At 36.1% G+C, this 14264-nt stretch overlaps 1 protein-coding gene across 1 annotated transcript; it reads left to right on the top strand.

Annotated features, from left to right (window-relative positions):
• Positions 1-2379: 2379 nt before the first annotated feature.
• Positions 2380-3933, top strand: LOC105364981 (cell wall protein DAN4-like). The gene is made up of 2 exons (XM_011503026.1): positions 2380-2578; positions 3517-3933. Exons 1-2 carry the CDS (start codon positions 2408-2410, stop codon positions 3931-3933), a joined length of 588 nt encoding a protein of 195 aa, XP_011501328.1. The 5' UTR covers positions 2380-2407.
• The last annotated feature ends 10331 nt before the right edge of the window (positions 3934-14264 follow it).

Genomic DNA, 14264 nt, shown 5'->3' with positions numbered 1-14264 from the left:
ACGCACGCACGCACGCACGCACGCACGCACGCACGCACGCACGCACGCACGCACGCACGCACGCACGCACGCACGCACGCACGCACGCACGCACGCACGCACGCACGCACGCACGCACGCACGCACGCACGCACGCACGCACGCACGCACGCACGCACGCACGCACGCACGCACGCACGCACGCACGCACGCACGCACGCACGCACGCACGCACGCACGCACGCACGCACGCACGCACGTATACACGCACACGTTCGCCGAGGCCCACTTACGAATGTGCGCTAGTTTCGTTTTTGTTGTGTTGTGCACAACGGCGGCAGCGGCAGCAGCTGTGAACGGCAGCCAGCACTTGGGACTGTGCGGGGGAAGCCAAGAGAGAGAGAGAGAGAGAGAGAGAGAGAGAGAGAGAGAGAGAAGGAGAGAACGAGAGCGGAGAAGTTTAACGTTGAACTGCGCTGCTGTGACCGCGACCGCGACCGCGGATATATCACCAAGAGTCCTAATCGCGCGCCGATCGCTCAAACACGCGAGGAAGAAGTAAGGCACTGGCGATCGATCGATCGATCGATCGACGGATTGGAAATCGTCGCGCTGCGACTGTAACAGTGGCGGGTGCATCCTTCAATCGGCCTTGAAGGATTTTAAGGAGGGCCCCGCACGAGGCTGCTGCATTTTCGTCTTTCTTCGGACCCGAGAAAGGCGCGCTACTACTGTTGCCCCTTTGCCCGCGGCTTATTTATCTTCATTTCCCAGCTACACGCGAGTGCTGTGTTAACATTGGTCGTGGTGCCGCTCCTCGGGTCTGCCTTTGTAAACTGTGTAATATGGGGATAGACGAGAATAAAGAGATAATGGAAAGGTGCTTTTGACCTCGCGGAGCCAGTGAGTTTTAGGGATTCGTCGTGGCGTGTTCTAGGCTCTATGCTTGTTTAGTAAGAGCTTATTGGTCGTTGCCAACTGTTGTTTTCAACTTTTATGTAATTATAAGAGCGTTATTAAGAGCAATGTGAATAAGTGGGAATTATGATTTATTAGCTTTATAAGTTTTATAAGTTTTCAGCAATGGTGTATAAGGAGGAGTAAATAATGCTAAAATTTGTGTGTTGTGATTCGTTGAGTCGCTGGTTGCAAAAGAAAATATTAATGGAAGCTGTTGCTAATGGGACGTTGATTATTAGTAAATTCAAGGCAGATATTTGATATTTTGTAGGCAGTGATGAAAGTCAGTTGTATTTATCAATGTTATATAAAAAGGAGGAAAAGTACATTATGCGAGAGACCCGTTTACTTAACTGATTTATGGTTTGCGCTTGACTCAAGCACTAGACTCAAAAACGAAAAACTCACCATTTCAGGCAGAGATTTGAACGAGGAGCCTCGATCGCAAGCTTTTATTTTAAGGAGCACGTTTTAACTTTTTACTCCTTATTTATCCGCTAAAGCACAAATTGTCCCTTTGTTTCAAAATTATTTGCTTTATTTTTTATTTGTTGATCTTTGTGTGCTAAATGCCAAACTTAGCATTTGCGTAAAATTTAGTAAAAATATTGCATTTTACTGAAATTTTATAAATAACTTATGATTTTTGTGCTAATGATTATTCCTTTTTAATATTCGTAATATTAAATACTCGCTTTTTATATTTATTATTCTTGATGAGGTTCTGGACAATAATTTAATAGTACGGTATATCTTACTGATAAATAATGATGACACTTAAGGTATTATTACCCACTTAAATGAAGTTAATACTTAATTTCACATTACTAGTAGAAATAATTTTTTCGATATACCTATAAGAGATATTAAAAGCTTAGAATAAAGTTCTATCTAATATGCTTATATAAATATTGTCCAATGAGATTGAAAAATACAATTACAGAAGCTCGGAACATAAAATAAACGTATAATTAAACGGTATCCCTTCAATAAATTCACAATATCCGCTGAGCCATAGTATAATTGAGCAAAAAAATTTTATTCCCTAAACGATAAAGAATCTTATTATCATAAATATTACATTGGATATAATATTGTGTCTCTATTTATAGAAACGACAGCTGTCAGAACTGATCGAGAGTAATCACCAGACAAATGAGGACAAAAAGAAACAAAAGTTGAGGAGGCAGTACGTGCATAAAGAAGAAAGAGATAGAGAAGAATAGAAAGTAACTCTTGGAGTTAATGAACTCATTGTCTGCTGAACATAAGGATTACATCATTGTGAGTGACCATGATGAAGTTCAAATCTCTTTTCCGAAGAGGACAACAGAGTCACTCGTCACATCAGAAGCAACATCGGCAACGACCAAACCAGCAGCAACAGCAACAACAGCAGCAGCAGCAGCAACAGCAGCAACAACAGCAGCAACAGCAGCAACAGCAGCAGCAGCAGCAGCAGCAGCTGATGGCAGTTCCACAAAATCAGAGCCATCAGCAAGCGTCAGCATCGGAAGTCAAGACAAGGAGGTCTAGTAACGACTGGCTGTCGCCTTCTTCTACATCCCTAGGTTATCGAGACTCTAGGAGCAACGGACCAAAGCCTGCTGCTGCTGGCAAGATTCAAGGAAATCTACAAGTATTAAAGTTTTTGATCTATAGCCATGTATTTCTAATTTTTTTTTAATTGAAAACTGGACAGTACGCTATCCTTAAATCAAGTCTTAACACAAATACTTTATGCAATACTTTATCAAAATTCTCAACTACTATAGATTTATTAAAGTATTTTGATTTCATTACACACATTGTACATCTTGTATCTTTACACCGCAAATTTCACATAATTTTTACATCGATTAAACTCTGAAAGTATTCTTTAGTTATAGCATTGAATTAATTAGCAATTGAGAATTGCCGTAACCCAAGCGCCATCCGTTAATTAATATTTTCACAATTCTACCATCTACCATACTCTACGCACACCAATATTTTGAAAATACTCGTTCAAAACAAACTTACGTGATTTATTAAGAGTAAAATATAGATAAACGTACTGTTGTAACTGTCAAATAGAAAAACAATGATAATTAAAGCATCTATAAAAACAGTTTTACAAGCAGCCAATACTAGCAAGTCCAAATGTAGATAGCGCGCACTAATCTCATTACCTTATTATGGAATTCATAAAATGTCGAAATACTTTGATTAAATTTCGTATAAAACGCAAAAAATTACCAAGAAAAACGAGGAAAGGCCCGGTAAGAAAAAGTATTTACAAGCAGTGGGGAGCAACCCAATAATTTGTCGCCAAGACCGTCTTTTGTCGCCAAGAGCACGTGTTTATTTAAGCAACTCTCGCGCTCTCTCATTATCAGGAACACCGCGTAGCGTAACACAAAGCCAACAGAGACGGAATTGTTAAATTACCGACAGATCAAACGAGACCAGACAAAAAACAATGTACTTTGCTCGCTTGACACGGTCGCTCCGATCTTTTGAAAAATTCGATCTTTTGAACTTTTATCGATTATGTTAATTAATTAATATCTACTTATCAGTGCCTCTGCATTACAGAGCTCGAATCCGTCGGGCACGGCGAGCGCGGCGAACCCGTTAGCGTCTACGACGACGACGATGACGATGACGATGACGATGACGGCGACGGCGACGGCGACGGCGACGACGACAACGACGACGACGACGACGACGACGACGACGACGACGACGACGACCACTACGTTGTTATCGTCGTCCAAGGTCTCGACTGGCTCGAGATCGTCGGTGACGCCCGCGGCGAGCACCGTCGACTACTTCACCCGCCTGCAGGAGCTCGAGCGCGAGAACGAAGCCCTGAGGATGGAGCGGGCGCGCCTCGAGGCCAGTTACAGGAACGTCACCGCCAATAGCATGGAGAGCCGCCGTTTCGACGAGCAGCACGCCGAACTCGCTCACCTGAAGGTGCGTTCCCAAGACTTATCCCTTCGTCATTAAATGCCTGCCTGCCTGCCTGCGGCACTCGTCCATTGCTCCAAGCGGAGCCGGGGCCGTTCGTGTTATTAAGCACGAGTGAACGCGCGTGAACGACCAGGGTCGCGGATTTTTCATTTTTAACGTCCCAATTGCGTGGTATGGTAATTGAATGGGTGACCGAATGGGGGTGGGGTGGGGTGGAGTTGAATAGAAGTTGAAGCGTCTTAACGAGTATGTCCTGTAAGTGTGTATTTCTTGTTGTGGAATGTGCTTGGGAGTGGAAGTGAGAAATTTCGAGGTCTCTTGGATGATAATATTGTTATTCCGTTGATTTATTATCGATTGTGCTGTGCTCTAGAGGAAGTGTCTTAATAGGGGAATGTATCGTTGATTGTGCGCCACATTTTTTCCTCTTCCTTTTTCTTTTTCTCAACTGCACGTCAATTTATCAATTTAAAGGAAAATTATTTTTAAGATCGAGTATGTCAATTGCCAATTCTGCAGATGATTATTCGCTTATTTTGAAGTGGAGAGAGGCTTTTATCTTTACTGTTGTATCATTTACTGATATTTTACTTTATTATTGTATTTTAATTTTTCCTCTTTTTTTTTTTTTTTTTTTTTTTTTTTTTTTTTTTTTTTTTTTAACGTAAGCTTCCCGAATTTTGTTATATTAGATGATATAACTATTTTATATATATATATAAATGTTTGCATATAATACGTAATGTATTATTAATATGTGTTGAGATTTCATTTTTTGACATATTTGATCCGTTAGTTCAAAATTCAGGACGCGCAGAGCGATAATCTAAGATAAAGTAAATAAAATTTAAAGGAAATACAATAGATCGATGATATTTTTATTAGATTAGTTATTATTATATTAGTGGTTTTACACGAGGCTGGTGTTAAATATCTTTAAATCCTTGACAATTTCATATCATATTTTGATAAATAAAAGTGTCTTGTTGATATTTTCAGTAAGAAAATTTGAATGTTTAGCTTAGAAAAATTTGTCAGTATTATATATTTTAGTATTTGAATAACGGTAATGAAAAATGATGACGACGACGACGACGATGATGATGATGATACTCGTTATATAATGATATATTTGAAACTTGGATATTATTCAGTGAATTTTCATACTTTGCTACTATAATATTCCTTTTATATTACAAAATAGTGTTGGTGAAAGTTGCCGAAACAAAATTTCTTTTATGACTTTCTATAGAAAGGGATATGATCTTATTATCGATTGATGTATAATAAAATAATTTGTTTGCAAGAATTGAGCTGTTATTTAGAAAATATGGATAGTAGGAGTATCGGGGAAAATATATTGTGACAATAATTATGACGTTTCGGCTAAATATTAATATTTTTATCCAGATTGAATATTAAATAATTTCAATATTCAATGAATATATATTTAAAGAATAAATAAGAATTTGCAGTTACATTTTACTTTTTTCTTATTATGATTTTACACTATCACGTATTGTATATTGTGGGATCGTGGATTATACGAAACGTACGAAAAACATTTGCAATCGTCGTTATCTTATGTGAACATGGTGGTGTTAATTCATTAAATACCTTAACAACGTGGACAAATCGAACATAATAAGTAAGTATGCCTTAAGCACTTGTTACGGCTCGTATTGTCATTGATCACATAATAATTAATTATGAAGGAATATTCAGTATCGATTACATCTATATAATGTCAATAATTCATTTGCCTGTTATAGGCTCAAAGCACAAAAACAAAATGACAATATTATTTTGCCTTCGAACGCATTGTTGCTTATAAATTCATTGATTTCAAGCTAGATACGTCTTTAAAACAATAGGTCTCACATTTCGAAACGAAACAACAGCTTCGGTATGTAAAAGCAGCGTAATCCTCTGTGCAATTGTGCATGCGCATTATATATGATTTATGCAGTTGAGAAAAGGGGCGAACATTTGGTCGGCGGAACGGTGTAGTTGCAATAATCGCGCTGCTCTTCGCTCTTACGAGAAAACCTTTCGATTCGCTCGATGCAAAATCATCTATTATCATCGCTAGCTTGTTTAACGATGTAATGACTCTTTTGTAACCGCGCGACATGACACCTCGCCCTCTCGCAAACTTTCTATCTCGCTATTTACATCTCTTCATTTAACTCCCGAGCCATTGTTCCAGTCTTTCACTTCTTGGTAGCCGAAGAGGGACGGACTTGCTTACGATTCAATTATTTTGTAAAATCTGGATAAACTGTTTTGCCTGCCGCAATGCAAATAATTTCGATACACATTCCTTAACATAAATTAGAATAATAATTAATCTAAAGTAAGTACTATTGGCGCTATCCATCAGCTGCGGTAAATATACGCGCACTTCTAGATATTAAAAGAAAGTATGACAATAAACTTTTATAACAATAAATGTTTGTCTGCTTATTTATTTATTTATTATTTATTTTTTTTTTTATTTTTTTAAATTACGATTACCATAAAAGAAGTTCAATTTTTTATAAAAATGTTTGCATTGTTTCTAAAGAAAATACTTTGTGAGATTTCTTACAAGTTGATAATTTATAATTGGATATAATAGTGATGAAAAAAACTAATCGATGATATTATTATTATAAAATTTTTATAGTATATATCTGTGACGAAAAATCTCATTGACTAAACAAAAATAGAAAGACTAAATTTTAAAAATCACTCGAAATTTTCGTCTTAATTATGAGTGCCGATTTAATAGGAAATACAATACTCCGGTGTATGAGAACGTGCGTGCGTGGCGCGTCTTCGAGTGTGTGACGGAGAGAGAGAGAGAGAGAGAGAGAGAGAGAGAGAGAGAGGGTGAGAGAGAGAGAGAGAGAGGGAGGGGGGGAGAAGCCATTGAACGCTCAAAGCAAATACGCGAGTGAGGGACGTACGCACGTGAAACCTTAAAGTTAAGTCGAGCATTAGAGTGGGAAGGTTACGGCAGGTAATGGTAATGTGAAGCAAAACTGTTCTTCTGTCGTTTGAAAGCGTGTGCACTTATTAAAACAAACGTAGCGAAGTCTGTGAATTCTTAATAAGTGAAATCTTCATGGAGAGACAGCGAAAGAAAATTGATATTTATGAGTAAATAATGGGTCGATTATGTTTGTTTTACATACCAACAAATATTTGTCCATCGCTCGGTTTCCTGATGTTTTTATTTAAGTGAATACTGCGCAACTACAAACCTCGGTATGTATATTATTAGAAATTAGCGATTGTTTGTTGTGCTTATACTTTTACTTTACATAAATAAAAGGTAAATCCTCGTTTTTGCATGAAGCGTTTATTGGGAAAAGTTTATTGACATTTTCAAAAATATGATTTTAAACGATATTTAACATCCCCTTCGGCTCTCTATATTACTATAATCGTTACATATAGTTGTGAAGTTGGCTAATTTGGATTTTCTAATTACATTAATTACCGTCTCGATTGTATAAATAAGGCAAAATAGAATAAATGAGTGGGTATTTTGATCATTATATATATATATATATATATATATATATAAAGATACGGCGAATTTATTAATTTATTAAACTAGTAAATTAAAAATTAATTATATAAATTTTAATGCAGTAATAAAACTGAAGCGAGTTAATGAATAAATAATAAATGTTTGATTCAAAGTTGATTTAATTAATTGATAATATATTTGCAATAAATATGATCAATAAATACATGATTTACGAATAGATATCAATGAATTATTTGTTACGAAAAATGTAAATTATTGTTTTTTTTTTTTTTTTTTTTTTTAATATATAGTTTTTAAATGATAAAAATAGGTGAGAGAAAAATTCATTTTCTTTAATTTTTATTTCTTTACATTATTCAATATCTTAAAACGAATTAGTTATAGAATTGTAATTAAGAATTTCAAAGTAAGATGGACGACATAATTAGAATTTCATAAACTCGACTAATCTCAAGTGAATAAAGTTTTAGAGAAATCCTCAAACAGTATGATAATATATAAATAATCAGCAGAAAACCTGACATACTCAGCATTAAAAAGAAAATTCCATCTTGTTTTACTAAACTACGTATAATTTTATTCTGCTCTAATGCCCTCATCCACCAATTTATATCTAACCGACATATTCATAGTATTAAACATCACGCTCTTGATTTTTTCGCACTACCGACTTTTCCGAGTTCCGCTTCTTCATGTGTGTTAACCTCGTTACGCTCGGGCACTCTGTCTCATTCTCCCTCGTTCTCTCAGATTTTTTTCTCCTTTATTATTATCCATTCAAATAGAAATGAAAAAAATATAAATAAATAAATAAATAAATAAATAAATAAATCAGTGTAATTGCGGTCAATTTTAATCACAAGATAAATATGTAAGTTTATCGATCTTCATCGTTTTCTTCCAATACATCGATCCAAGTAAAAAAAAATTGATGCATTGAGACTCGAAAGACAAAATCCACATGGAAATAATTTAGTAAGAAACATTAAATTTATATAATCACTTGATTATTTTTAATAAAATTGTACTCTATTGTTTTTTTTTTTTTTGTTTTTTTTTTTATCGATCACAATATAATTAATGAAATTTATTCACATTTTTATATTATATTTAAAGGTAATTTATAAATTACCTTTAACCGTCCAATTAATATTTAAATATTTATCAACAATTTATGCAATGAAATTTTTTTTGAAACGTTATTGTAAGAATTTACATTAGACAAAGAGGCGCCATCCTTTTTACTAAAGTCGTATGACAATTTAGTAAATAATAATTTAGTAAATACATTATAACCTTTGTATGTATATAATGTATACAGTTTACATATTGCAATAGAATTTCATGATATTAGGAGCAAACGACGTATTATCATTCTATCTTAGAATTACTGGTACTTCGTAAACATTAATAAAATATTTAATAATAATTTAAAATTCTTATTCGCAAGTAATATAAATTATAAAAATAACTTCACTGTATGAATTACACGCTTAACTATTTGTTAATAAATGCGAATTTATCGGTTTATAAGGATGATCGTTTTAAATATAGCGTTGCTACATTATTCCTCATTTAATTAGGGAAATTACTTTTAAAACATTATTCACAATCATAACACGTTGACTAATATTTAAAAATTTTAATATTTAATAATCTCGTGTGAATCCTTACAGTCGATCTTCATATCTTTAACGTTATCACAATAGAAATTATAATTTTTCGTAAAAATTGTATATCAAGAAATTCGCCTTTTAAATTAAACGGCACGCAAATATGATTAATAAGTCGAAAATATTTCAAGCCCAAATAATGGTTATTGATTATATCGAGGTTATTTTTCTTTATCCTTTGTTAATGGCCTTATTAAAATCGAGAAAGACAAAATTGAAGATAGACGACGTAAAGAAAAATTGCGCGCACAATGTTCTGTGTATTACAAGCGAGTCTGATAAAAAGCAATGGGATATTATTTTTTGTAACATCTGAAATTTCTTGATTAATTAATTAATTACAATGTAGGATTTTAATAATGTATTGCCAGAAGTGTTTTGTACTTAAAGAGGTATGATAATACGGACAATTTAATACGTGAAAATTAGATCTAGATCGTTCTAAATCTTTCGTATCTACATGCATTAATACATAACTCACGTTATTAACATAAAAAGGCAATATTTCTTATAAACGACCTCCAAACATTGCCCTCTTAGTTAGTACATTTCCATTGAAATAAGGAGTAGTTAAAACATATCATCTTTCTTTTTTTTTTTTTGTTTTTTTTTTTTTGTTTTGCATATTAAAAATCTAATAAAGTACTCTACGTTGTTAATAATAAAAAAGATTGTTAGGGGTAAGACATATGTAGAATTATGCGAAGAGTTGGGCAGCTCTAATTTTACGCCAAATCATCCCGATTCCCCGGATGTGTGCGGCTTGATTCTTCGCATTGGGTCGAATGGCAGGCAGTAGCAGTTGACAGTCCACTTTGTATTCTCACTTTTCTGCACGAATATGAATGCACTGTGCATTAACAGCTGCACATGTCGCGCCTCTCTCACGGAAAGCAATTCTCTCTCTCTCTCTCTCTCTCTCTCTCTATATATATATATATATATATATATATCTATCTCTCTGTTTCTCACACAGAGTCGCGCACACGCACGCCCTCGCTCCATGCGCGGTTGCGCTTGCTCGTTTTAAATCTGTGCCTACACTTGACAAAACCCACAGACTTGTAGCGAATTTGCTGCAAGGATATTATTCTCAATGACACTAAAGCGAGAGAGATGCTAAAAAATGACAAGAAAAATTAGAAAAGAAAAAGGAAAAAATGCAATCGGTGAATCTCAGTTTTAAAGTTCAACTTTGAACAAAATTTTCAAAATTACGTTCTTTATAAAAGCATTTCATAATAAGGACGATAAATAATCGTTTTTAATAATACGCGTCCAATGGTGGGGCAAGAGAAATATGTAGAAAGTTACGGCTAAGTAAGTAAGTACGTAGACTGAAGCGATCGAATGAAAACAAAAAGTGAGATTTTCTTTTGTTAATTGTCATATTATGTTCGATTGTTTAATTAAGCATTGCAACAATAGGTAACGTTATCTTGCAATATCGTACTCATTTTAACTTCAATTTTTTTTTCGCGTTCGACTATCTTACAATTTTAACACCATATTTTTGTTGTTTTGTTCTTGTTTTTTTTTTTTGTATATTTACGGCTGTAACTGCTGGCAAAACAATTCGCTCATTATTAGTATTTGAAAGGCAAATTTTAAGTGCACCACGAATAGCGATCGATGGGAAAAAGGCACTTTTCCGTGTGTAATAACGCAAGTAGTGAGTGGTAGGTGCCGTAATCTGCTGCCGAATGAATACAATGAGAGAGAGAGAGAGAGAGAGAGAGAGAGAAAAGTGTATTATATATTCCAGTATCGAAAAAGAAAAAAAAGAAAAAAGAAACCACAAAACACAAAACAAAAACAAACGCGTGCATTTATCGATAACGAATCCACGCTATTTTTTGTTTCTTCTTTTATTTTTATTTTTTATTTTTTTTTTAATCAGCCTGCAGCTCGCATTTGCAACGCCAAATTCCAATTCCGATTTCGATGCTTCGCGTTAACGGCCAGCAGCGCGTTGATCTCGATGAAAATCCGATCCTCCCGGTTGTTCAAGCGCACCTTCCTTATTTTTAACCCGCCACGCTTTTTAGCCCCTTTTGCCCTCCCCACGTGCAGAATAAAAAGGCTCTCGCATCTATTTCTCACTCGGCGTAGAGGCTGCGATTTCGCGAGATTAGCCTGGCGACGAGCTCCCGAGCCCCTCCCCTGCCCCGAGTGTTCCACCCTCTCCACGGATCTTGTCTCGCAACTGGCATCCTCGACGCGCCGCTCAAAAGCGTCCATATACGCCGGCCCAGTGCCAAACCTAACCTCTCGCTCGCGCAGAGGGTACACTTCGACATTTTCGCTATCGTTAAACGTCGTCTCGCGGGGATCCGTATAAAAGCACGTGGTGCTGCGGTCTGGGGGCGAGGGCGGAAGGGGCTCGAGTAGTGGGAGCAGGGAGGCGAACGGACGGGACGAGAGGCTCGAGAGCCCCTCGGCGACGAGGCCCAGTGCTAGTCGCCGGTGTGCACTTGAGCCGAGTGCACTGTGCGGTCGTGCGAGAGCTCTTGGCTCGCTTCGAGTGCTCCCGATCTTTCGCCAGCCTCGACTTACGCGCACCCCCAATGGTAATCACCGGCTTTTAATCGCCCAGGCATTACAACCCCTCCCCGCTCCGTCGGATCATCTTGTTATTGGCCATTTTGCAGCAACGGCTTGACGTCGAGCGCTACTTAAGATTTGCCCTTGTCGCGATCTTGTCGCGTGGGGACGTAAGCGGCGGATATACTACTGCAAGGAAAAGGTTTGTCGATGTTTCGCATTGTGTGGAAAAAGATCTATGCCCTTTTGTCGGTGTGATCGAACGCAACACTCGACTCGCGATGCTTTTACCTGACGCGCACGTAACTATCCATTAGTGAGATATTGTACTTTTTTCACCTTTTTTTTCACCTTTTTTTCGTCCACATTTTTTCCCGAACTTTTCAAGGAGCAATTGAGTAAATTCTACGACAAAAAAAAAAAGTCGCGCACGCGACCATAACTGAAAATCATCAACGAAGTGAATAACGAACGATAGATAACTTGTAGAAGAAATTGTATGATTTACAAACTTTTTCGCTCGTATATGAAAAAGGAGAGAGAATTTCGCGAGATGAAAAAGGCTCTTACGTTTGAAAATTTATATTGTGATAATGGGAGATCAATTGATATAAGGGTGTGTGCGTGCGTGCGCGCGCAAATACGGTTGCTTTAATTGTAAGTTGACTTAAAAATACCCACTGAACGGGGAAGACTATTTTGGACGAAAAGTGCTTCTTAGCTTTCTCATTGTCGCAATCTAGAAAAGAAAGGAATGGTGCATTACTTTTCGAACAAGAGCAGTCTTTCATTTTTTTTTTTCGTTTTTATTCTTTTAAATAGTTAAGTACAACATTATATATTTAAAATCTACTAGAATTATTGTAATATTTTTAAGCGGATAAGAAAAAATTATAGAAAATTATGTTCGTACTAAAGAATGCATTCCCGTTGATTTTATAAAATATCTTTATAATAGTAATGCAATACGATAATATTTTTTTGGTAAATCAATTTATTTAAAGACTATATATATATATATATATATATATATATATATATATATATATATCTATCTGGTATGCGTTATATAATATTTAGATGAGAAAAGATGTTAAAAAAAAAAAATTTATTAAAAGTAATCGCCTTTATACATGGATAGGGTAGAAAAAGAAATAAATCTTTGAAATATTTATTGAATTAATATAGGAAAAGTTGAGTGAAGATCATTGAGAGCTGTATAAAATCTGATTAATACTGTGTTTTATTAGTCGCATAAAAAGGCGTTAATTTGCAATGACAAAATAAATCATAGGGTGAAGTAATAAATTGTTCATAGAAACTTATTCTAAACGTTTTTCAATTTGTTCGATTCTACTTTATAGAATTATAGTACTATAAATCAATTATAATGGCAAATATATGGTAGTCGCGTTATATATATAGTTAACATTGCATAATTAAACCTTTGCCAAAAATTGCCGATCCCTTGGTACGGATGACGATAAAAAAAGTTCTACTAAATCAGGTTACTTATGAAAATTAATTTCGGGCAAAACTTTAAGCACATTTTTATTAAGAATATTTAATTATTTAAACACATTTTTATTTCATTTTATGTCTAATTAATCATATTCAGTTAATAAAGATTTAATTAAGAATGTAATTCATTATTATTTTCTAAACAATGCTGCTGCTGCTGCTGCTGCTGCTGCTGCTACTGCTGCTGCTGCAGCTGCTCCTGTTTTTATTATAAATGCTTTGACTTTGTTCGAACGGAGAGTTGGCAATATATTAAATACTCAATTCTAAATACAGCCGAGCCATTTCCCTAAGTGCAAGAGATTATGTAGCAGAGAAGCCGTAAGGAAATTATTATAAACTCGTTAATGTAAGAAAAAACAAGGAAGTTTCATAGAAAGTCGTGAAAAATTTCTCCCGATTCTCTACTAAATAAGAGTTTTAATTAATCATAGATATAAACAAGTCGAATTATTCAGCAGCACCGTAATTAGTGTGATACTATGGTGTTAAGCGAGCTATTAAAGAACCATAATAAATATTTGAAATTTCGGGCGCTCTGCTCTCAAAATATCCTCCATCGCCATGTCCTGGCGATAATCGCTCGCTTATCCCCCTACCCCCTCCGCCCTCCACTGGCAATGATCATTCCATCTTCATCTTCGATGCTCACGGACAAGGACGAGCCTGCTCCCTCTCTTTTTTCAATATACGTACGCGTGAAAGGGCGGGTGCGTTAGCGCGGGTAGTACGCGCGCGAATTAACGCGCCTGGCGGTGCTCGTTCGCGCGGGAAAAAAAAAAATTTCATCGTCCTCGAGACGTCGCTTTCTCTGGTGGGATCAACGCCGTAGAGGGAGAACGAGGCGCTAAGCCGACGCCCAACTTGTTATTGCGACGTAGGAAGTGCGCGAGGAGTGTCATTACGCCGCTTCTCATCGGCGTCACCCTCTTCGTTTTCATGTCTCTGTTTAATTCTTTTTGCTTTCTGCTTTTCCTCTTCTTTTTTTTTTTTTCGCGCGCTCGAATTTTTCAACTGCGCAAATTGAGGGCGAGAGGAGCGATGATAATTAAAGTTATCACAGCATTCGAATTGTGCTCGTTCTCCGT

The sequence above is a fragment of the Ceratosolen solmsi genome, unplaced genomic scaffold (assembly GCF_000503995.2).
Source record: "Ceratosolen solmsi marchali unplaced genomic scaffold, CerSol_1.0 scaffold61, whole genome shotgun sequence".
NCBI lineage: Eukaryota > Metazoa > Arthropoda > Insecta > Hymenoptera > Agaonidae > Ceratosolen > Ceratosolen solmsi.
This window is presented reverse-complemented; position numbering and strand designations above follow the sequence as displayed.